We start from the raw sequence: 22,850 nt of genomic DNA, 5'->3' as shown, positions 1-22,850 counted from the left end.
ATTTTTGAAACTGGCAGAACTACACCTATTGGTAAGGCTAACTGAATCCAGCAGTGGTTTACATTTCTTTTTTTTTTGAGCCACCATTGTTCCTTTAAGACGACACCCTATCACATTTGGTTTAAGAGTGAGCACAAGCATAGGTTTGGACACAGACTAACTTTTGTTTTGGAGTTAGGGACATTGACGGCCCTAAGAAGCATCAGTTGCGGGAACAACCCCCTTAGAGATAGGGCCAGGTAGGCATTGCATCAACCCCCCCAAAAACTTTGTCAAAAAAGGTTTTCAAACTGTTTCTTTTGAATCTGTGTCTCTATCCATATCCATGCTTGTCTCCCAGTCCTTCCCACTGAAAATCAGCTTCAGACCTTTTTGTCTGTTGAGAGTGAGAGGAACCTGGCTTGGGTGTAAAGCCTGCAGTTCTGCTGCTTGTCCCTTGTTGAGGTTTCATGAAATAATTGTTTGATATGAAATTTGAAACACATTTTAAAAGAATCCAAAAGGGTTCAGCAAACTTAAGGGGAACATAACTCAAAATATGGTCACGCAAGCAAATTAGAAGAGATTGGGCATAGGGAAAATGCATGTTAGCCATTGAGATGCCTGGACCACGATTGAGGCAGCAATTGAGGGTAAAGGTAGTCAAACATTCTAGCAACTAGCATTTGGAGACGTCTGCTATTATATGAGAATGCTTGCATATATAGCTTAGTTTAAACACTTTGCTTGTTTGTGTTCATGAGCAACACTTAAGATTTACTGGGATTTTTCACTGTAGAAAGATCTGCAGAGATAACCTTAAATCCCCCTTTGCTGGCATGAAGTGTTGTGACGAGGGATCAACAAAATGTACAGAAGTCGGCACATTTGTATTAAGCACAACAGGATTGGTGGAAATAATGCCTACAGAGTGTGTGGGGTATGACATGGTATGTGTCAGGCCCAGATAGCATGACCCTTTTGCTGCGGGTAGACCTCCTGGAGAATGTTTACCTTTTACACATTCGTATCCTTTAGTACTTATTTCGCCTTCCATAGGATTTATGTTAGGCTTTGTTTATTTGACTCACCAGCCATAGGTCACCCTCCTGGGTCTTGGTTTCCTTGGTTTTCTCTCAGTGCCTGATGCATAGCCGTGAGTTGGCTGTTGGTTTTGTTCTGCTCATGTATTCCTATTGCCTCTCTCTGGGTCTGACCCTCTGTTAGGAGTTAACAATCTCCCTTCATTGGCCATTTTGCTGGTTCTGGCTCCCTCCCATTGTCTAACTCTCTCCCTGGGTCCAGCTTGCACTATGGGTATGGGTCTCTGGCCTTCCCTGTGCTGCCCAGTCAATATGCCTTTCTGTGACTCTTCTGTGTGAGGCCTAGGCTACGTTATAGGGCATGTAACTGTTGGAATTATGCAGTGTTATCCTTGATTGGTTGTTCCCCTTTCTTTCATGCTTCTCTGCCTGGGATTGTCTATTCCTCTTATCCAATTTGTTTCTCCCTAGTATTTCTTTTTGACTAATGAGGGTTTTCAAATGTAAATGTGTTTTTTATGTTACATAATTGGTATTAATAGTTTGAAAAACATTACAATAAGTTGATAATTATACAAATTAATAATGGATAATTTATGATATGTAAAATTTATGAACTACAATATAACTACAATATAATACTTAAGGAATACCTATGCAAGCAGTGCATAGTTTAAATATAGTATCATACAGAGCATAACAAACCATGTACATTGATACTATTCAATATAGGAAATGGGAGACACAATAGGAGGGGAGTGACAGTAAATGGAGTGTCTTTACAGCAGATTTAACGTAAATGTGTTTTTTAATATTCTCCTGTTGGCCATTCGAATCTGAGACATTTCATGAAAGCGGCCAAGGGCTTAAATAACGCTGACTTAATTTTGTGGTCAGGCGGAAGTGGCACGGTTAGTTACGCACTCTGTGGCAGGAAATGGAGTGTTGCAGGTACCTCCACGAGTATTATTGAGCACTCACGTACACTAAGTGGGTATAATGTCTCAGTCGTTTTCAGCCAGAGGGAATGTGTGTTATGTGCTTGCGAGCGCTGTCTCTGTCCCCATGGTTATATTGTAGCCCGAGTCTACGTCTCTTGTTAGTTCTATGACCACCCACAGGTTCTGTGGAAAGGGGTAGCTTGTGGGCAGCGGCAGACCATTGGATGGGATTGTACATTACATTCGATGTTGAAGTTCCCTAACTTCGTCCATTACCTCCCGAGCTCATACTGTGATGGTCTTCAAGCTCTCCTTCTGTCAAAAGGAGACAGGACCCATGGTGCCAAACATTTGGAGTTCTATTCTACTGACTGAGGATTCAAGAGTTTTTGAGAGAAGAGCAGGGTCTTTACCTTGGGGTTTCTCACTAACTAGCCATGAATCGTAGGACGGACTTTCCCCTGACCTAGTCGATGGGAGCCAATTCATTTAATTTCTGATTCTTGAGTTGGTTGATGTTAATTATGGGGATAGTGGACTATCCCTGTTTCTTAAGAAGAAATGTAAGTATGTCCTATTCCTGCCCTGGTCCCATAAATCTGTGACTGGAAGGTAATGAGGGACTCTGGAAAATACCCTGTTTTACTCCACCAGTTAGCTGTTGATGCAGCTGGCTGGCATTCCAGCTTCCAGCTGTACTTCTCAGCCCAGTACATGGTGGATTCCATCAGATGCTGGAATGCAGGGGTGTTGCTAGGTCTGTGAAAGATCCAGGGCCATGCTAATGTCGGGAATGTCGGGACTCGAGGCTAGCTAGCCTTTTGGATGTAGCCCCTGAGCTTCTATCTGGGGCTACAACCAAAACACCTGAGTCTATACCCTCCTCAGCTCCCACCCCCCCGAAGCAACACCTCTGCTGACATGCATTACCTCCTTCAGTTCAAGATAATATCCCTTTGAATGGTTAAAGTTCTTTTAGTTCACATTGAGATCGGTTTATGTCAAATCCTGCTCTATGCACTGTGACGGCATCATGAAGTAAGACACAGGCAACAGAATCAACTTTCTAATCAAAAGCATTATTTTACTTAAAGGTGTAAGTGAGAGACCACCAATAATGCAGGTTAATTACCCAGTGGAGTCAATAAAAATACATCCCAGGAGGGAATGAGACCAAGACCAAGTGAGAGTGATATCTTTATCTAAAATTAGGGCAAGCAGAATTTACTCTGCTCACGCTGAGAACGCTCTGCAGAAAACATGTTACAATTTGGTTATATACAAATAAAAACGTCATCAGCTGTGGGAAGGCCTAGGGGGCACAAGAGTAATTGGGATTGGACACTAAGGGTGGACATCTGTAGGTGCCATAGGGTCGGAGGCACCTGGTTGGTTTGAGGGCACGTGATGAGATGACTTGGTGTCCCGGGTCAGCTGGGCTCATTGCGTTGGTATGCCGTGTTGATACTTGTGTTCTCTTGTCACCCTAGCCATGTAACAGTTGCCCTTGTGGCCACACACTCCCATTCATTCAGTACTCTGATCTGTTTGTCCAGTGGAACCTCAAAAGCCTGTATCTTAAACACTTGTGAAAACATGGTTCAAATGCAGGTTATTTATTACTGGCTAGGAGTTAAGCGTACCCCATTAAATACAGTGCTCACCCTGTTCAAACAGCCTTGGATTTACTGGCTAGGGGGTAGAGCTCATGGGTCATTGCATGGTCGGGGGTGTCCACTTGATAACAACAAAGAGGATTCAGAATAGATGGCTGAAATGACTAGGTCACAAAAGGTACATTTCATTATAGGTATACATTTCATTGTGGGGGTTCAGTGATCGAATGTCCAAACATCACTAACTCTCTGTTAATCTATTTTGACACCCAGATGGACTGGAGAGAATCGGGACCTCTTTGCAGTCTGGTTCCTTGTTGCACAATAGATCAGAGCCCTTAGAACACAATTTTACATGCAGGCTTTTTACACGTGGCTTGCTGTTGTTACACTTAAGTCACATTGGTTTGGAGCATACTATATATTCCAGTTAGCTAGGCACTCTCATCATAACAGAGGGAAAGAAAATAATTAATCAAGAAATAAAACATATCTTTGACTCGAGATTCACTTGTTCATAAAAAGGCAGGTTACAGCTTGGGGTCTAAGGGTGCGTCTTTAACTGGGAGTGTGGCTTGCTAGGAGTGATTAACTTCTGTGTTATGCTTACATGATACTACACATGTATTTCCATTTAAACTTATAAAAAGTGAGGTAGCGTGGTGCTGGTGTGTACAGTTTTACATTTAGTTATGTGTTGTGCTTTTGCAAACAATTACTATGAGCATTTCTGTATCATAGGTTAACATGCATCATGCTTCCATCGTGGCGGATTAGCATCGGGACTTCTAATTACACACGTGTATGTATTTATATTGTCCACTCATAGACCCATTAGCCCACCATCAGGTTTATACGATCTTGCATAAAAAGCGTGCGTTGGCTCTGTCCATGTTAAAGCGTAAATAGACACACAGGCTCAAGGGTCTCTTTAACTGTTGGCTCTGCCCTAGGGGCCATGGGGATTATGTTTTTATGGCCAGGGTCTGTGGGGTGTAGGGCAGGTTTATAGAGACAGATAGCTTTTGCCCTGCCCCTGCTTTGGGCGGTATCTGGGTCAGTGAAGTGAGACGGAAGGCAGAAGATACAGTGTGGATTTTGTTGCATTCTCGCAGCCAGCCATCTCATGGGAACCAAGCAGTTGCGGAGACGGCACAGGGAAGGAGATGAGGGGAGGAACTTGCTCGCTGTGCACGCCTGACGGGGAGAGCTGCAGGCTTCAGTGAAAACTTCACGGTTGTTTTAGCATTGCAAAATGGAGTCTTATTCACTACTGGTCTTATACTGTTATGAGGGGTGTTACAAGGGGGTCACAGTTCCTAAAGGTTTTCCCGCACGAGTGCTCCGGGGCCTGCGCCCTGAACCCAAAGCAGCCGTGGCTGGGCCTACCAAGGAAGTGAAGGAATAGGGATGGGGGGGTTCAAAATCCCCCCTCCTTCCACTCATTCCCCCTTTTGGTTACTTAAATAACAAGGGAGGTGTACAAAATCTCCAAAGGAAGAAGCAATCCTCAAACTACATTTCAGCCAAGTCCTCAGAACTTTTGGCCCAAATACCGGATCGATTCCGATTGTTTAGCTCCGTAGAGACATTTTTTGCGTCCCTCGTTCCCAGCATCCAGACGAGAGCGAATGCCAAGTGGCTCCAAATCACAAGGTGGGAGCTCATCCAATAGGCCAACGACACTGAAGAAGGGTTCAATGTCATTAAAGTGGAACTTAGAGCCTTGCGGTTGATGATGATGCAGAACCGATACGTGCTGGATCTATTAACAGCGATCAATGGAGGTGTTTGCCGAAAAATCGGGAGCGCATGTTGCACATTTGTACCTTCTGCAGACGCTGAGAACGGTTCCCTCTCACATGTGATAGCAGCAGTGCACGACCTCAGCAAGCAGATGAAGGACGAAGGAGGGGCACAGCCCAGCACCAAGTTTGACAGTCGTACAGAGTTTGTGGGTTATGCGCAGCATTGCAGTAATATGCTTAAACATGTTATTCACAAAGTGCGTGCAAAAAATTTGGCGGCACACTGTGCATCTGGGTGAGCACAGGGGCCGGCTTCCACCCTCCTGGAAAAGGGGCACACAACAACAATCAAATATCTAGCCCCGTTACACCGCTCTCCCATGTCTGCATAATCTATATGCAGTTCTCTGAAGGGCCCCTATGGTTTCGGTAATGTTCCTCTGAGGGTTCGTAATGTCATGCCTGAGTTGTATGTTTGGCAGGTGATGCATTCTATTATTAGCTTTGTGACATGTTTCTTGTATTCCGGGGGCAAACCAATTTTCCTGTATATCTGCAATGATGTGTTGCTTTGCATTGTGAGCTGGGTAGTGTAACTCTTTAAATGCTACCTCTAGCAATTTTGCTGGCATCACTATCTTGCCAGTGCTATTTTGACTCTATAGTAAATCAGTGGGTGATTGGCTGCACCCCCTTTTTACCCACGTCTCCTTCTCCTCGCAGGGCGCACCGTGTTGAAGCTCGATTATCTGAGACTGGTAGCGAATTAAAGCCTTCTGGTTGTGTTTCCTCTACTGTCTTCTGTAGTATGTACTCACCTGTTGGGACCTTTGGTAAATAGGAGGCTTCTTTCGCGGCAGCGTCCGCTGCTGCATTTCCCAATGAGATGACGTCATCACCTTGTGTATGGGCCTGGCATTTCACAACTGCTACAAGCGTAGGTTCTTTCAATGCATCACTCAACTCTCCTAGTAGTGCTGCATGTTGTGGGGACCCGTCTTCCCTTCAAAATCCCCTCCTTCCCCACCTCGCTGGTCCTCCATGTACTGTTGACTCCATATATGCATAATCTGTATAAATGGCGACCATGCACCCCTTTGCAGTGTGAAGCGCTTCTATGAGCGACTAGTTCTGCAGCTTGGGCCGTGAAGTGTGGTTGTAATCTTTTCTGCACAATTATTTCAAATTCCCCGTCTTCCACCCGAACTACTGCTGCTCCTGCTGTCACGATTCCTTCCCCCAGCCCCCCACAATATCAGGCTGGAGCCAGGTCACGGCCACCTAGTTGGCCCCTAAGGGCCTCTCCATCTCCCCAGACACCTACTTGGACTCAGACTTGGCGCCTTTGACACCAAGCTCACACACAGTCCTGACATCCACTTAGTATTGGACTTGCAATGTATTATGGGGCAATGGATGCCCCTGTGTAATTTAGTTCCTTAAACTGGATGAGCGGTCTAGTATTTCAGGTGTGGCTCAGCCCAGGGATACCTGGGATACCTACAGACTATTTAAACCACACCCGGCCTGAGAGACATGCTTTGCATTTCTCTGCACCTACAGCGTGACACTCACCGTGCTCCGACCTCCTGAAGAGGCCCACTTCTTTCTTCAGTGCCAGCGCACCTGCAAGAATAAAAACTTTGTTGCCAATACTCACCTCGAAGAGCATCTAACTTCTGTCCAGATCTTCCCAGTCTTGCAGATTCCTACAGCAGAGTCATCTCCATCTCGGCACGCCGCACCCTACCAAAGGGGAGAAGAATAGAAGAAAAGACGTTAGTAAGCATTCTGCAATACTTGGCTCTCCCGAATTTGCAAATAGAGTTTAATCCTTACCTGAACTCCTGTCGATCGGACAACTTCTGCTCCGGAGCATCCCGCCGATCTGAAAAAGGGGAAAAGACACATCAGGTTAGCGCAAAACATTTAATAGGCGCCACACATCGCGCTTTCTCACCGCAGCTCATCTCCTCAGCTCGTTTCCATGCTGGGTTACTGCGGCACCTAAAAGGACACAGAAAAGACGAACATTGGTTAGTGCTAAGGAAGCCAATAAGCATCACGCTCCGCATTCCTACTTACTTCAGCAGCGCATCACCATCCTCAAGACCTTCATCACCTAAGGAAAGAAAAACACAGTATTAAAGGGACTAGAGCCATCAGAACTTTTGTAAGACTCATTCCAATTACCGGTCGGGCTGAAGCCGCAGCAAGCCCCGTCCGTCGGGCCCATGCCATTGAAGCAACTAGGCACCCTCCAGGACGCATCACCAACGCACCATCGAAGGCAGGACGGAGAGGGCCCACATCAAAAAACAAGGTGAGGAGAGGTCCGGGGAAGGTTGGGACCCAGGGAAGAAAAGGGGGGTCAGACAAGCAAGACCAATAGGGAAACGACCGCTGATAATACTGTGTTGCAGGCCCAGTGCTTGGTTGAGCAAGTCCAGGGAAGGGTTCGAAGTGGTCGGAAGTCCGGACCGGCTGAGTGGCGTCCCCGTGGATATCAGGTGAGCGTTACACCTACATGTTTTTCTCCCGTCTCACAATCTATGGAAGCAGACCCATCTACGAAGTAGATTTCCCCTTCTGACTGTGCATTTTCATGTGCTTTGGATGTGTCATCATCTTCATCTCCTGTGTATGTGGCGCAGTCATGCTGCTGCATCTCTTCTACTGTGCATGCTTCTGTGATAAATGTGGCCGGGTTTACAATTTTACACCGCACGATGTGGATGTTAGCACTAGAAATAATCAACTCATATGCTGTGGCCCTTTGAGTAGTTAATGTGATTTTTGATCTTTCAAGGATGGCAAACAGAGAGTGTTCTACGTATAACGTGACGGAGCATCCCATCACGATCGTCAAGCTTTTTTCTATCGCAAACACGGCAGCTGCGAGAGCCTGATCGCACGCGAAATGTACCTGCATTACTGCATCGAGTGTTCCACTGTAAAATGCCAAGGGCTTGTGGCCTAAGGATGACTTTTGTGTCAGTACGGCTGTCATGAGTGTGCCATTGCAGTGCCAGAATAAATAAAATTCCTGCTCATAGTTGGGGGTCGTGAGAACTGGGACAGTGGATATCAGTTCTTTGAGTGTGTCAAAAGCTGTGTGCATTTCCTGTGTCCAGTGTGAATTGGTGTTTTCCCACTGTGCTTCCTTGAGTGCCTGTAGCAGGGGTTGGTGTATGCTGTATAGTCCAATATCCACGCTCAGCAGTAGTTGCACATGCCGAGGAACTTTTGCATCTCTTTGACTGTATTGGGCTCTTTCACTGCTCTTATTGCTGCTGCTCGGTCAGGTATGATTCTTTTACCGTCTTTGGAAATCCATTGGCCTAGGTATAGTACCTCTGTCAAGCAGTATTGCAGCTTTTGTCTGTCTACCTTGTACCCTTTCTGTGCAAGATGTGTTAACAGGCTAATGGAGTCCTCTCTACATTCTTTCTCACTTCTCCCGCAGACTAACAACTCGTCTACGTACTGAATTATGGGACTCGTTGTGTGTATGTTTCCAAGGTCTTCATGCAATTTTCTGTTCAAAATACAAGGGCTTTCACAGTACCCTTGGGGCAGTCTGCAGTGCTCATATCTTTTCCCCCTCAGCGTGAATGCGGTTAGGTACCATGAACCTTGATCAAGTGGGATTGAAAAGAAAGCGTTTTTTAGGTCCACTACCTTGAAATGAGTGGCTTCTGTTGGGATACTGCATAGGATTGAGGCAGGATTTGGGACAAGAGGGAATTCCTTCTGTACTACGTCATTGAGAGGGCATAGGTCCTGGATCATCCTCCACGCCCCTCTCTTTGCTTTCTTGATTGGGTAAATACAAGTGTTGCAGGGTGAATTGGAAGGCACTATTATTCCTTGTATTATTAACGCATGAATTGTGTCTTTTATTCCTTCCTCAGCTTCCCTAGATATGGGGTATTGCTTCACCCGGGGTAGGATGGCTCCGGGTTTGAGCTTGATCTTTACTGGTATCACTTTGTGCAGTAACCCTACATCGTGTGGGCATGTGGTGCACAGCTGCTGTGGCACTTGGGACATGTCCTCCTCAAAGTATGCTCGTGGGGCTTTGACCACTGCTACAAGGGGTAGTGGCACCTCTATTTGGATCATGACATTGCAGGGGATTGCAATTTCCATCACTATTTCCCCATCATCTTCTGTGTCAAAAAAGAGTTCCTCATCTGTCATGTCTCGCAGGGCCTTACTGGTGTCAATGCACAGCACTGTTCTCCACTGGCATCCCTGCATGTCCATTGCTATTACTGTTATTCTAAGGGTTGATACTTGTACTGCATGTATATCCAGGGACACTATGGATCCTGGCACTATTTCTGGTTCTGCAATTGGATGGAAAATGAATTCTGAGGGCACCCTCGATTTTTCATTTTTCAATTCTGGCACTACTCTCGCTAGTATCCTCAAACCTTGTATAAACATGTCTGAATTTACAGGTATGCCACGTGTTTGTGGGAAACCTGCTTGGGTGTGTATCACTAATATGGCACGGATTGCACAATTGCTTGGTGTGGAACACACTATTCCTCTGTCAGTAAAAGAGATTGTCATATTGAGCTTGCTAAGAAGATCCCTTCCCAGCAAGTTGATGGGTGACTCCTTGTAGTACAGCAGGGGTGCATGTACAGTTTTCCCTCCCACTGTTAGGTCTAGCTCTTCAGTGTATGGAACCTCGACCACCGCCCCAGAGAACCTCTGCATTTCCAAAGTCTGATTAGAAAGCGGGAACCTGCCTTCTTTGAGGCATGATTTTTCCGCTCCCGAATCCACCATAAAAATAAATTGTTTGTTTCCTATCGCTGCCCCCACCAGTGGTTCCTCTGCTGCGTTAAGGGTCGTCGACAGTATTGGACACGCAAGTGTTCTCTGTGGGCTGTCCTATGTTGAATGCCATGGAAGTTCATCAACATCAAAAACATTCCCCGTCACCATTGTTGTCCCCTTGCACGGTGTCGTCGGTGCCCCATTTGCTGTGGTAGCTTAAGAGTTATTGCGCATGGGGGCGGTATTGTCATGACACTGGGGGTGTGAAGATGTGTTTTGCAGGGGCATTGGGCTGTCTCGTCTATTCCTGCCCATCGGTAGCCCGTAGGGGCTTCCTGGGTGGGGGTGACCGATCTGGTGTTCATTTGGATACGAATTGTTGGGCCTGCTTCAACATTCCCTCATAAAATGACCCCACCTCCCACAATTCCAGCATTGTCCTTGCATTCCCCCCCTGGGCCCTCCATACCCTGCATCCCCTGAATCCTCCTCTATTGCCCCGCCCCCCTCTCAGTGGCCACTGTGGTCCCTCATATTGATTTTCCCCTGACCATTGGTCTTGGCCGTTACCTGTCCAGTTTGCCACCATCTGCATTGGTATTCCCATCTGTCCGTCTTCTTCCTCCCGCTCCCTTCCTGCTGCGCTGGTAGCTGCCACTGCACTGACCTTCAGTAGTTTACTTTGCACTAATTTAGCTTCGTCTGCCAACCGCCGCTGAGCTATCTCCTTTTCCTTCTCTTTGATCCTCTTGCAGTGGTGCACTATGATGCTTTGAATGTCAGGCCACCCCTTGGCTTCTATCCCAGCTATTTTATCAAGGGCCTTCTGCACTTCCTTTGGGAGCCCCCTTTTTATAATGAAGTAGAACAGGGACGTTGATTGGCCCAGGCCGTACCCGTTTCTGCTCTCCACATGTCTTGCACCCGGAGAATGAAAGACATTGCATCTTCCTCATCATTCATTGTACATTGCATCACTGACTGTAAATCTGGAGTGTCTGGGAATGTTTCCCTCAATGCATCCCAAATGCACGCTCGCACTGTGTTGAATGAGGCCCCATCATGTTGGTCACAACCTAACGTTATTCCTGGGAACCCCGCCTTCACCCAGACCCTGTTGGCTTGGTCTCCCACTGCAGATACTAGCAGGCTTTTAACATTCCCCACCGCCAAGGGCACTCCTGCCGTGTGTTTTTCAAATGCATATATCCACTTACTGGCGCCTCCTGACAGTGGGGGTAGCTGTTTGAGTAAGTTGGCCTTGTCCATTTGAGCCCATGGTATGTAATTTGGCCTCCCCACTTTTTAGTACTCACCTTCTTTCCCTTTCTTTCCTATCGCAGCCATGCGCCCTGTTCTGTTTCTTAGCCTCCCCCTCCATTCTTCCATGGGAGACAACCCCTCTCCAAACGAGGCCCCACCAGTGGCAACTCCCAGCCTTCTTCCCTCTTCTTCCTGCTCCTCTAAGTCACTCCAATATTTTTCCTCTCTGTCTGACGCTACCCCTCCTTCCTCTAAATAGGATCTCTCCCTTCTTCCATCCATCTTCCCTTGTCCCTACACTTGGCTGGGGCGTCTCATCACGTTCTACCCGGGGGGTGGGGTAACCTCCCTCCTTCTCCCATGACCCTTAGGCGGGACAGCTCAGTTCGGGCCATTGTTGTGAGTCTAAATCCTGTGCAAGTTTTCCAATATCGATTGTGGGGGTATCCACTTCCCTTGTCATGCCTTGACTCTCATACGGGGGTGGTGCCGTGGCGGATGGCTTAAGTATAGGGGGTGCTGTGGGTTGTGCTACGTATACAGGGTCTCTATATCCTTCCGCAGGTACTGGCTTTGATAATAAAGTATAGACATGTGTGACCTCTATGGTCTTCTCATCCTGTGTGGTTGGCCCTTTACTGCCAGTTGTTGTCAGGGAAGATGCATTGTGTTTGCTGCCTTTCTCCGAGGGCACTTCCTCAAACAGGCGCCACAAGTCCAATATCTCTCTCCTATTTTGCAAATGCTTCCCTTTATATTTAATGGACAGGCAGGTGGCAACCATGTCTAATACCACCTTATCAAAGGAGCCTCCCTCCAGCCATACTTGGGGCAATCCTTCTCCCTTCAACTCCATGACCCATTGGTCATGGTATTTATTAATCTTTTCTGCATACCCTGGTAGAGTTTTACAAATATGGGCAAGGGGCATCTCTGCACCCATTGTACTTTACTATCAGTATACCTTAACTGACAATTCTAATTTATACTTGTACACTTCTCATATGACCAATTCAATGCACTTTGAAATTCTTCTCAAACGAAATGAACTTTACACTTATTTTTCAATATCTTGAAACTGCATTAACATACATACAGCTCTTGTTATACAATGTCAAATTCAATCATTAATGTTCATGCACAAAAAGACTCTTTCCCACAAAAATACGGACGTTTAACAATTCACATAGACAACAGACAGCATACATTATATTTCACCTTCCCTAGTACCCCTTCCACTTTTGCCTAGCCCCCTCCCACCCCCCAGATATATTCTCTCCCTTAACCTTGCTCTAGTCCACCCACTGGGGAAAGAAAGAGATAGATAAGATGAAGTTGGAAAAAGCGTTTCTAAATACTCTTCTGGGTCTCCCCTTGCAACCCCTAAGTTGTCTTCTTTTACCCCAATTCCCCACACTCATATATCCTGTACTAGTCAAGATAGCACTGCGCGGCGCCGCCTTCCACCCCCCACCGGAGATAGGATCCCTGTTAACCTCTTTTCACCTTGTGCTTCGTCACTGTCCTAATGGCCATATGCGATAGAATAAGAATAGAACGGAATATAGAGAAGGAAAGACCTCCAGGTTCCCAAGACCTTTTTCCCCTTATACTACAAATCTCTACACCCCTTTTTTTCACCCAAAATATACTGATTATCTCAAGACCTGCTAATCTGATTCCCACCTGTGCTTTCAATATCACCCGCACTTGATACTCACGTGTCCGTCTTGATCCGAGACCCTCTGGACCTGATCAGTCAGTGCGCCGCTCCTCACTCAAAGACCACGCCTGGCTCCGGCGAGTGGTATGATGGATTTTGTAAAGGGGGATCCCGTACCCTCTCACCCTACTGCGTGCGCACATTTAGATGTACCGGTTGCAGTTGGCGGGTAGCTCTTGAGGGAGCGCGGTCTGGGTCAAAGCAGGGGGGCATCTCGTGCCAGAAGGACGGGAAAGAACGCTATCACGTCGGGGTCACCAATGTAAGTGAGAGACCCCCAATAATGCAGGTAAATAACCCAATGGAGTCAATAAAAATACATCCCAGGAGGGAATGAGACCAAGACCAAGTGAGAGTGATATCCAAGGCTGTTATCTAAAATTAAGGCAAGCAGAATCTACTCTGCTCACGCCGAGAGCGCTCTGCAGAAAACATTACAATTTGGTTATATAAAAAAAAAATCAGTTGTGGGAAGGCCTAGGGGGCACAAGAGTAATTGGGATTGGACACTAAGGGTGGACACCTATAGGTGCCATAGGGTCGGAGGCACCCTGTTGGTTTGAGGGCACGTGATGAGATGACGTGGTGTCCCGGGTCAATCGGTCAGCTGGTCTCATCAGGTTGTTAAGCCGTGTTGATACTTGTGTTCTCTTGTCACCCTAGCCATGTAACATTTGCCCTTGTGGCCACACACTCCCATTCATTCAGTACTCTGATATGTTTGTCCAGTGGAAACTCAAAAGCCTGTATCTTAAACACTTGTGAAAACATGGTTCAAAGGCAGGTTATTTATTACTGGCCATGAGTTAAGCATCCCCCATTAAATACAGTGCTCACCCTGTTCAAACAGCCTTGGATATACTGGCTAGGGGGTAGAGCTCATGTGTCATTGCATGGTCGGGGGTTACCACTTGATAACAACAAAGAGGATTCAGAATAGAGGGATGAAATGACTAGGTCACAAAAGGTACATATCATTATAGGTATACATTTCATTGTGGGGGTTCAGTGATCGAATGTCCAAACATCACTAACTCTCTTAATCTATTTTGACACCCAGATGGACTGGAGAGAATCGAGAGACTCTGGACCTCTTTGCAGTCTGGTTCCTTGTTGCACAATAGATCAGCGCCTTTAGAACACAATTTTGCATGCAGGCTTTTTACACGTGGCTTGCTGTGTTACACTTGAGTCACATTGGTTTGGAGCATACTATATTTTCCAGTTAGCTAGTCACTCTCATCATAACAGAAGGGAAAGAAAATAATTCATCAAGAAATAAAACATATCTTTGACTCGAGATTCACTTGTTCATAAAAAGGCAGGTTACAGCTTGGGGTCTAAGGGTGTGTCTTTAACTGGGAGTGTGGCTTGATAGGAGTGATTAACTTCTATGTTATGCTTACACAATACTACACATGTATTTAGATTTAAACTTATAAAAAGTGATGTAGCGTGGTGCTGGTGTTTACAGTTTTACATTTAGTTACGTGTTGTGCTGTTGCAAACAATTACTATGAGCATTTATGTATCATAGGTTAACATGCATCATGCTTCCATCGTGGTGGGTTAACGTAGGGACTTCTAATTACACACGTGTATGTATTTATATTGTCCACTCATAGACCCATTAGCCCACCATCAGGTTTATACGATCTTGCATAAAAAAGGCGCGTTGGCTCTGTTCATGTTAAAGCGTAAATAGACACACAGGCTCAAGGGTCTCTTTAACTGTTGGCTCTGCCCTAGGTGGCATGGGGATTATGTTTTTATGGCCAGGGTCTGTGGGGTGTGGGGCAGGTTTATAGAGACGGATAGCTTTTGCTCTGGCCCCTGCTCTGGGCGGTATCTGGGTCAGTGAAGTGAGACGGAAGGCAGAAGATACAGTATGGATTTTGTTGCATTCTAGCAGCCAGCCTTCTCATGGGAACCGAGCAGTTGCAGAGACGGCACTGGGGAGGAGGTGGAGGGAGGAACTCGCTCGCTGTGCGTGCCTGACGGGAAGTGCTGCAGGCTTGAGTGAAAACTTCACAGCTGTTTTAGCATTGCAAAATGGAGTCGGTGATTTACAAAATGGAGTCTTATTCACTACTGGTCTTATACTGTTATGAGGGTTGTCACAAGGGGGCCACAGTTCCTAAAGGTATTCCCGCACGAGTGCTCCGGGGCCGGGGGCCTGAACCCAAAGCAGCCATGGCTGGGCCTACCCTGGAAGTGTAGGAATAGGGGACGGGGGTTCAAAATGCCCCCTCCTTCCACTCAAAGGTCAGGATGGAGTAAGGCCTAACTTGCCCTATTCTAAGGAGGGATTTCCCTACCTAAAGAAAACCAAGGATTGTCTGTGTCAGTAAGTTCTCACAACTAACTGTATATAATGTGCAGAGATGTCCGCAGCAAAAGGAATAGTGTTCAAAATGAAGTTCTGAGCTTCATGCAGCTTTTGGCCTATACTCTGCTTCCCCCTTCCCCAAGTTCAGGACAGTTCACAAAGTCTTGGGTTTCCCTTCCCATAGACGTCAACACAGTTCACAAAGTCTCTGGGTTCCCTTCCCCAAGAGTTCAACTCTTCCAGCTTTCAAAACCAATATCAGTTCAAATCTTCTATCTTTCAAAACAATACCATTTAAAATTAGCTAAATGTGCAATGGGTTTCGCGTATATTGTTGCAGGACCACTTCTATTCACTTCACACAATTGTTTTCATCAATCTTCTCCTTTCATTTCTCTTGGTGGGATACCTTACAGAGACCTTTGATAAAGCACATTCATGGTGCCGGACCACTCTGTCAACAGTATCGTAGCTTGCCTTCTCAAGTTCAAACATTCATCAGCAGTTTAGCTTTACTCGCGTCTTTCATCACACGCATTTAACAATGTTTGTTCCAGCGCTTGTTATACAATGTTGCTGCTTGCAACCTTAACTTCAACACAGACCGGTCTTGCGTCAGTCTCCCCAACTCACCAGCTGTGTTGATCTCTCTGTCGTTTCTTTGTTCTTGGAGCCAAGGACGATTCCACACCGGCTGCTGCTGCTTCTTCCCGCCTTGGTCAGTTACACGGGAGGTCCCGGTGTATATTCAACACACAATACAGAATTCTTCAGTCCGGTTTCCAGGCCTTATGCTTTCTGCCTTGAAGGTTTCTTGAAAGTAACGGCTTCTTGCCAAAAAGATCAAGGGTATTTCCCTTCTTATGAACCCTTCTGTGTTTGCCGGCATGCTCCCCCCGTTCAGCTGCTGACTCGAACCTGCTGTTCCTTCATGTGCTTTGCCTCGCTCAGAGTGTGCTCTCGTGCTCCCCCTTTTATCCGTGTGGAGAGGTTTAATGGAAGGTGTGAGTGATTGTCAGTAATTGCCTGACTTCGCCTGACCACAGTAGCGGGACATGTCAGGTACACTGCTAGGGTGTGAGTCTGTTTTCTCCCAGAGCAGGCTTTCCGTGTGGAAGTTTTGGAGAAGGGAAAAGGGGGTTGGGGGGTAAGGTTCCCAGGTATCCTACCTGGTAGGATGGGGTAAAGGTGTTGCAGGGGAAGGGATATCGCATCTCGCCATCCAGTGTCCCGCCCCCTGAAAACCCCTCACCCAAGTGATCCTCCCGCACTGGTCGACCCCAGAGTCTGGATCAAAAGGTGATTGCTGTGCCCTGGCCACCTGAGAGAGAGATCCGCGGGGACTAGCAGGTTAGACACCTTCTGGTTTCAATTTTGGTAAAAAGAGGTTCCGAGCCCGAACAAGGGAGATCCATGGTCCAAGCCCGAACGAGGGAGACCAGGTGTGAACATTGTGATAAAAGGGGGTCTAAGCCTCAAGAGTGAAAACCATTATGAACATTAAAAGAGAGAACCTGTGCATGTAAAAATCCTGATTGGAATGGACCTTTGAGACTTTGTTACAGCAGACCCTCTGCAGTAGGAGACTGTTCTTGGAGAAGAAGCTTTGGCAGAAGGCCCTGATGTCTGTGCGTTGAACTGTATCCTCGTGGCTAAGAAGCCAGAGTGTGTGAAGCTGGAACATTCCGCCTTGCCCCGTGCTGAAAACGTGGGGAAGGGAAGCCAACTGCTCAACTATCCTGACATATTATTTCTTGAACACTTTTCTTTTTGCATACACCATCGTCCCAGACCCTTTTGTATTTAGAAGTAAGGATTGGCTATAGGTTTATTAGTATAGGACCTTTTATTTTGACTGAGACTCGACTAGGACTGCGTTATTATTATTTGATGGTCATAGCTTGCTCCCATCCTTGGATTTAGTTTTAGATAGGCGTTCAAACAACCCATTTGAAGTTCGTTAAACACCCTTGAACTGTGATCACTTGTGTCTGTCGTCACTGTTTGATACCAGGCGTTCCTTACACTAATCATTGGCCAAGATTTGCGAGTAAGAGTAAAATCACCTAAGAAGCAGATAATGTTCAGGATAGAAACCAGTGGCTTGGTGTCCTTGCCAATGTCCTTGCCCATTCCCAGTCTTCACCCAAACCACTCCTGCATAACTCATGAAACCTTACTCATGTTTTCTCCACATATGGTTATGGAGATGGACATGCACCTAGTGTTTTGCCACAAATCCTTTTTTTATGGCTTGTCTTAAATTATTTTACTGATGGGGAAATATTTTGCCTTTCTTATCACCACCAGCTCCTTCTCTATTCTTCTATGCTGCAAGAATTTGGTTAGAGAACTGCATCTCTGGCAGCCATCAAAACATTGCACCGCAAGTATTTTGCTGAAAGCATTTAGGTAACTCGCAGCTGCACATCTGGCATCTGTGCAGTCCTAATTCTGGCACATGTAAGTGCTGGCTTGTCATTGACCGTCATCTATCCCCATGTTCTTACCCATCTCCTCTACTGATATAGCATATATACATATACATTTGAAATGTTCAGTGATAGATGTGTAGCAGTGCCTCACTGTTAAGAACACGGTGTCCAAAGCAATGGCAGACTGAATGTCCTCCATTTGTACACTTACAAAACCTTTCAAATCTAGAATTCATGTGGCCTTCTATATCTAACTGGTATGAATCCACCAAGAGTATCCCACTATTATCAAGTCTTCACTCTTATGTATTACCAGCTAATCCTCCATCCCAGATTGCCAGTGCTGTGATTTATTGTCTAGCCATGCTGTGTGGTCATCCATGTGTTCATGTTACATCCATCCTATCTTCTTATACTGCTTAGGGCCTTCCTCTACCCGGCTGACCAGCAGATTGAACTGGAGTACTGGGCGGAAACTGGAGAGTTTGATCCCAGTGAGCTTCACCAGATGAGAATCCAGGACAACAAACTGTTCAGTGTAACCCCAAAAGCAGGGACCCTTACCCCAGGACAGCAACAAGCGGTTCAACTTATGTACAGGTACTGTGTAATATATGGGGGAGTTGTTTGTACATTTTGCTAGTAGTAGATCATGAGATGTTCTTTGATGCAGATATGTTCCCCTGCGTAACTGTCATGGGTTATTCTAATTTTGGTGATGACATTTTGTCAAGGGGGCGACCTCCAACATGCAGAACACAAACAGTAGATAAAAACATATGTCCTTAACAAAAGAGTCTTTTCTGGAAACAGACTTCAATGTACACTCTCAAGGCATTCATAAACATTTCACAATTGTTGGGAGATTCACCTTCCATCACTTACAGTCTTCCTATAATAGTTATTTGCCAGCCGACACTGTTGGGTCTCCACTACCACTTGCAAGTAGTGACAGTAGAGATTCTCCTTGATTTCCAGACTTTGTTTTAAGAGTTTTCCTCACCCTTCTTTTGTTGTCCTTTCAGGCTTTTCTCATGCTTTTGGTACCAAATTTAAAGGGTTCCCGGACCCTTTTGTTATGGCTTTGCTGGTCTTGAGGACCTCTGTTACCTCCCTCGTTTTGAACTCCTGCCCCTTTCATCACCTAACTATTGCTGCTCTGGTTTTTTCCTCTTTGCAGCCATGTACCATGCTCATTCCTCTTCCATCTATGGGTTACACCCTTGGGATTGGGGTCTCGCCTCTAACCCCTGCCTTTGATGAAAGCTTGCCCACTTAAACTTTCAAATCTGTCCATGTTCTTACTCTCTTAATGTTATTTTATTACCTCCTCCAAGTCTCCCTCCACCAACTCCTGATGCTTTCCTCCGCCCAACTTCTGATGTTCTCCAATCAGTCTGCTAATACTCTCTTCTTTCTACCACTTCTTGCTTTTCTCCAACCACCCTCTGCTTCTTTTCTCCTTCCACTTTTGGGGGTTTCTCTACCAAGACTCTCCATATTGAGCTTCCCCTCTACTCCTCAGGCTCTCCTCTTCTGCCCAAATTCTCCTCTCCTCCAAACTCCTTCCTCTTCTTCCAGCCTTTTACATACTCTCTCTTTAACACACTCCCTACAGCTCCTCCCCAAACATCTACAAAGCCTGAATGAGAAGTTGGGCTTATAAAACTCAGTAGCCCCTCACTTGGGCTAGGTCTTTCTGTGAGGATCTGCACCTGTGAGCATAAATGAGTGAGGGCAGGTGATAAGCTGTGCCTAACTGACTCAACTTCAGGTGATCTGGGCTTTACAGGTGTTGCCAAGTCTTTATAAGAGGGAGCCACCATTTTGAATTCTACTAAGCCCTGTTGCATTTCCCAGTTCTGATAATGTTTCCCTGAGGGGAAGGTGACCTGGTGCTACGGCTCCTGGATTGTGGGAGCCTCCATTAGTGGAAAACAAGCATGGGATTAAACATGGTGTCATTTGATCCAAGAGGCTTGAATCGTGAGCACTGCCAGAAAATGTAATATGCCTCTGTTGTCTATGCTCGTGCTTGTTTGTGGCACGAGTGGTGCAGAACATTTGGATTTTTTCATTTGTGCTGCTCTGGATTTCCAAGATTGTACTTCATAACTAATAATATTTTTGTTATACATGGCTCCCTGAGCCAATCGTGTAGAAAAATGTACTTTGAGCCTTGTGTATTTCCGAGCTTGTGTGCACTTGTGTGCAAGTCACTGACATTTTTAAACTGCCTTTGAGGTTTGTATTGCACTCCATATCAGTATGATGGTAAATAGAGTTGTGCCCTACTGGGTCATTACATGTTCCCCAGTCCGGAAAAATTGCCAGTATAATTGCTGGGAATTCCGGCACTGGCAATTTTTCCAGACCCTATGGGACTCTATGAAATGGGGATTTACCGCCCTTTCTGCCACTTGTAATATCCTGGTAATACTGCGATATCAGGCGGCAGAAATGGTAGGGTCGGTATGCCAGTATCCCGCAGTAATTACTGGCGGGATATCGGCAAACTTGTAACGAGCCTCTATTTGTTTAAAGTTTTAGAGCTCTGTTCCCTTAAAGGAATATTGCCGAAACACTGGAATTAGTGCTATTTGAGGATAGGCAAGACAGTATATCATAGATGCCATTCAAACTAGCACTTCCCTGTTCACGAGGCCATTATTTTAAAGAGACTGTGACTCCATTTTTCTCCATGTGGCATCACCTTGCCTTTTGCTGAGGACTAAGTGGTGGTGAGTAAGGAATCCTCTCCATGGCACCCCCAGGCTGGACATCTGCTAGCTTGGGGAGGCACCTGGCCCCTATTGTTACTGCACAGTCCCCAGTGCCAGGTCAGGGTTCACGCAGTTAATGGTCTTCCAAATTACTTCTAATTGTATTTGTTATTTTGTAGCTTCTATACACTGGCTGGAAAAAAGGATCATGACTAAGCTGTCCTGTGGTCTGATGGCTCTAATATCTTATGCACAATTCCTACTAAACTCAGTTGAATATCACTTTTTACTTACACATATCCTACGAAATGTGTTGTCTGTGTTATGCATGGTTTGGGTTGAATAAAGATATATCATTGGATCTGCAACCACTCTTCTGGTGTTTGTATAGGATCACTCGGACTGAACAGTTATATGTTTAACAACACTTCTGCATGGAAGTTCAAATCTGAGTACCGATGGAGGCTTCTGCTTTTGCTTTTATTTACAAAAGATGCTTTTCATCATCATCCTTATACATTTTATAGGGAATAGCAAAACATTACAATTAACTATCAATAAACATGTAAACAGATAAAAAGTCAAACAGTTAAACAACCTTGGAAGGTAAAACATTACTGCATAGGGTGTGTCAACCTTTGTTTCCATGGATCAGTTATAAATCCTGTAATGAAGCACACAACACCGACAACTCTCTAAAGGGGAGAACCATTCTCAACAGAGAGAAGCACCCGGGGAAAGTTGAATCCACTGACGGTAGGTGGAATGACTTGGAAGAGATAGAACATTATATTGACGTTAACACACTTTCTCCGTTCACTAACGGCAAAGGTTCACATAAACATATGTATGTATGCATAGATAACCCTATAGGGGACAATACTGGGATGAGGGGGCCTGATATGGATGTAAGAAGCAGCCACAAAAACAAGAATGAATGCTCTAGGCATTCACCAATAACGAAAAACCAGCAGCATCCAAAAAGACAAGGCAGACGAAGCCAGGAGAGCAGCAGCAGTAGTAGCAGTCGGAGTAACAGGAGCAGAGAAAGTAAACTGAAGAAAACGATACAGTGGAAAGAAATAAACCCAGTGGAACGAACCAGCTGAAATATTACAGGTTTGTGATATCGGTGGCAGGCAGAAGACTGTGGAAAGGAGAGAGAGTCCTTCCAGGGAGAACTGGATTGAGTGGCGTAAGCGTCGGCAGGAAGAAGCGCAGCAAAGGCGTACCAGTCCCATCCTCCCAGGACCAGGTGACAACCAGGCGAGAAAGCAGAGGAGCCAGGATAAACAGGGATTGGCCGGTCGGGGAGCAAACTTTGGGGACTAGAGGCAATACTGCTTAGGGGTGAAAAGGGGTGAATGCAAACACTGAAGAAACACCATATAACCTGTAATTCCCAATGATGGTTATGACAAGTAGTGCCGGGTAGGAGAGTGAGCCCAGTCTACGAGAAGAATAAAGAGATGCCCAAGAAATGCGTTGCTCTTCCTCGCCCCAGTGAATTGGAAACACGACAGGTAATACTTGTCAGGAGAGTAAATCAAGTTTACCATGAGCAGCAAAGCACCAAAAAGGGGGGCAGGGGGCGAAAATAGTACCCTTACTAGAGACATTGTTGGTTTGAGAGAAGAGGAGAAAACCCTACCACGAAAAGGGTAATTATTTTCTGGACGTTTTTCTAAACTGGAAGCTGGGGTTTGTTTATTGGAAACTTCTGTGTCCCCTGGAACTATTGGATATTATCATTTTGCATCACTTTATCGCCAGCAAGGCTGGGCACCTCTCTGTTTGGGTTTAAACCACAAAGAACACTCATTACTCTGAAGAGACCTTCCTTGCACACACAGTTATTTTATATTATTAGTGTTCGGCACAGTGATAGGTTTTTGGACACGACGGTGACTGCACTTTTCATTTCGGACTTCCTGACAGTTTCACTAGTTTCCTTTGAGGCAGGAAATCCCTCTTAGCTTTAGGGATAGAAAGGCATTTTTCCAACCCTTTTTTCATTAAGAAAAATATATACACAAAAACATGCCACCATTGTGTCCGAGTCTTACTTCGGATCCCTTACAATCCATAGAATCAACGCCTGTTGGCCATACCACCTGCCCATGCTTTGCTTAGCATCTTAGGTGTATGCTGAATTGAATCTATTTCTTCTAATGGAATCTGTACCACACAGATGTATTGATACCGAATTACGCCTGTGCAGGCTTGTAGGGCATGTTTTTTCCGTAGGACAAAATA

The 22,850-nt window shown here is 45.7% G+C and overlaps 1 protein-coding gene across 2 annotated transcripts in view; it reads left to right on the top strand.

The window, feature by feature from the left end:
* CFAP65 (cilia and flagella associated protein 65) overlaps nucleotides 1-22,850 on the top strand; it is an 825,303-nt gene that overhangs the window by 462,896 nt on the left and 339,557 nt on the right. For both annotated transcript variants that reach the window (XM_069616861.1, XM_069616860.1), the window contains exon 20: nucleotides 18,295-18,471. In XM_069616861.1, coding sequence (XP_069472962.1) covers nucleotides 18,295-18,471 — 177 coding nt within the window. The remainder of the gene's footprint in view (nucleotides 1-18,294; nucleotides 18,472-22,850) is intronic.

The sequence above is a fragment of the Ambystoma mexicanum genome, chromosome 9 (genome assembly GCF_040938575.1).
Source record: "Ambystoma mexicanum isolate Mex_15411 chromosome 9, UKY_AmexF1_1, whole genome shotgun sequence".
NCBI classification, from domain to species: Eukaryota; Metazoa; Chordata; class Amphibia; order Caudata; family Ambystomatidae; genus Ambystoma; species Ambystoma mexicanum.
The sequence above is the reverse complement of the archived record's forward strand: the minus strand, read 5'-3'. Positions and strand labels throughout refer to the sequence as shown.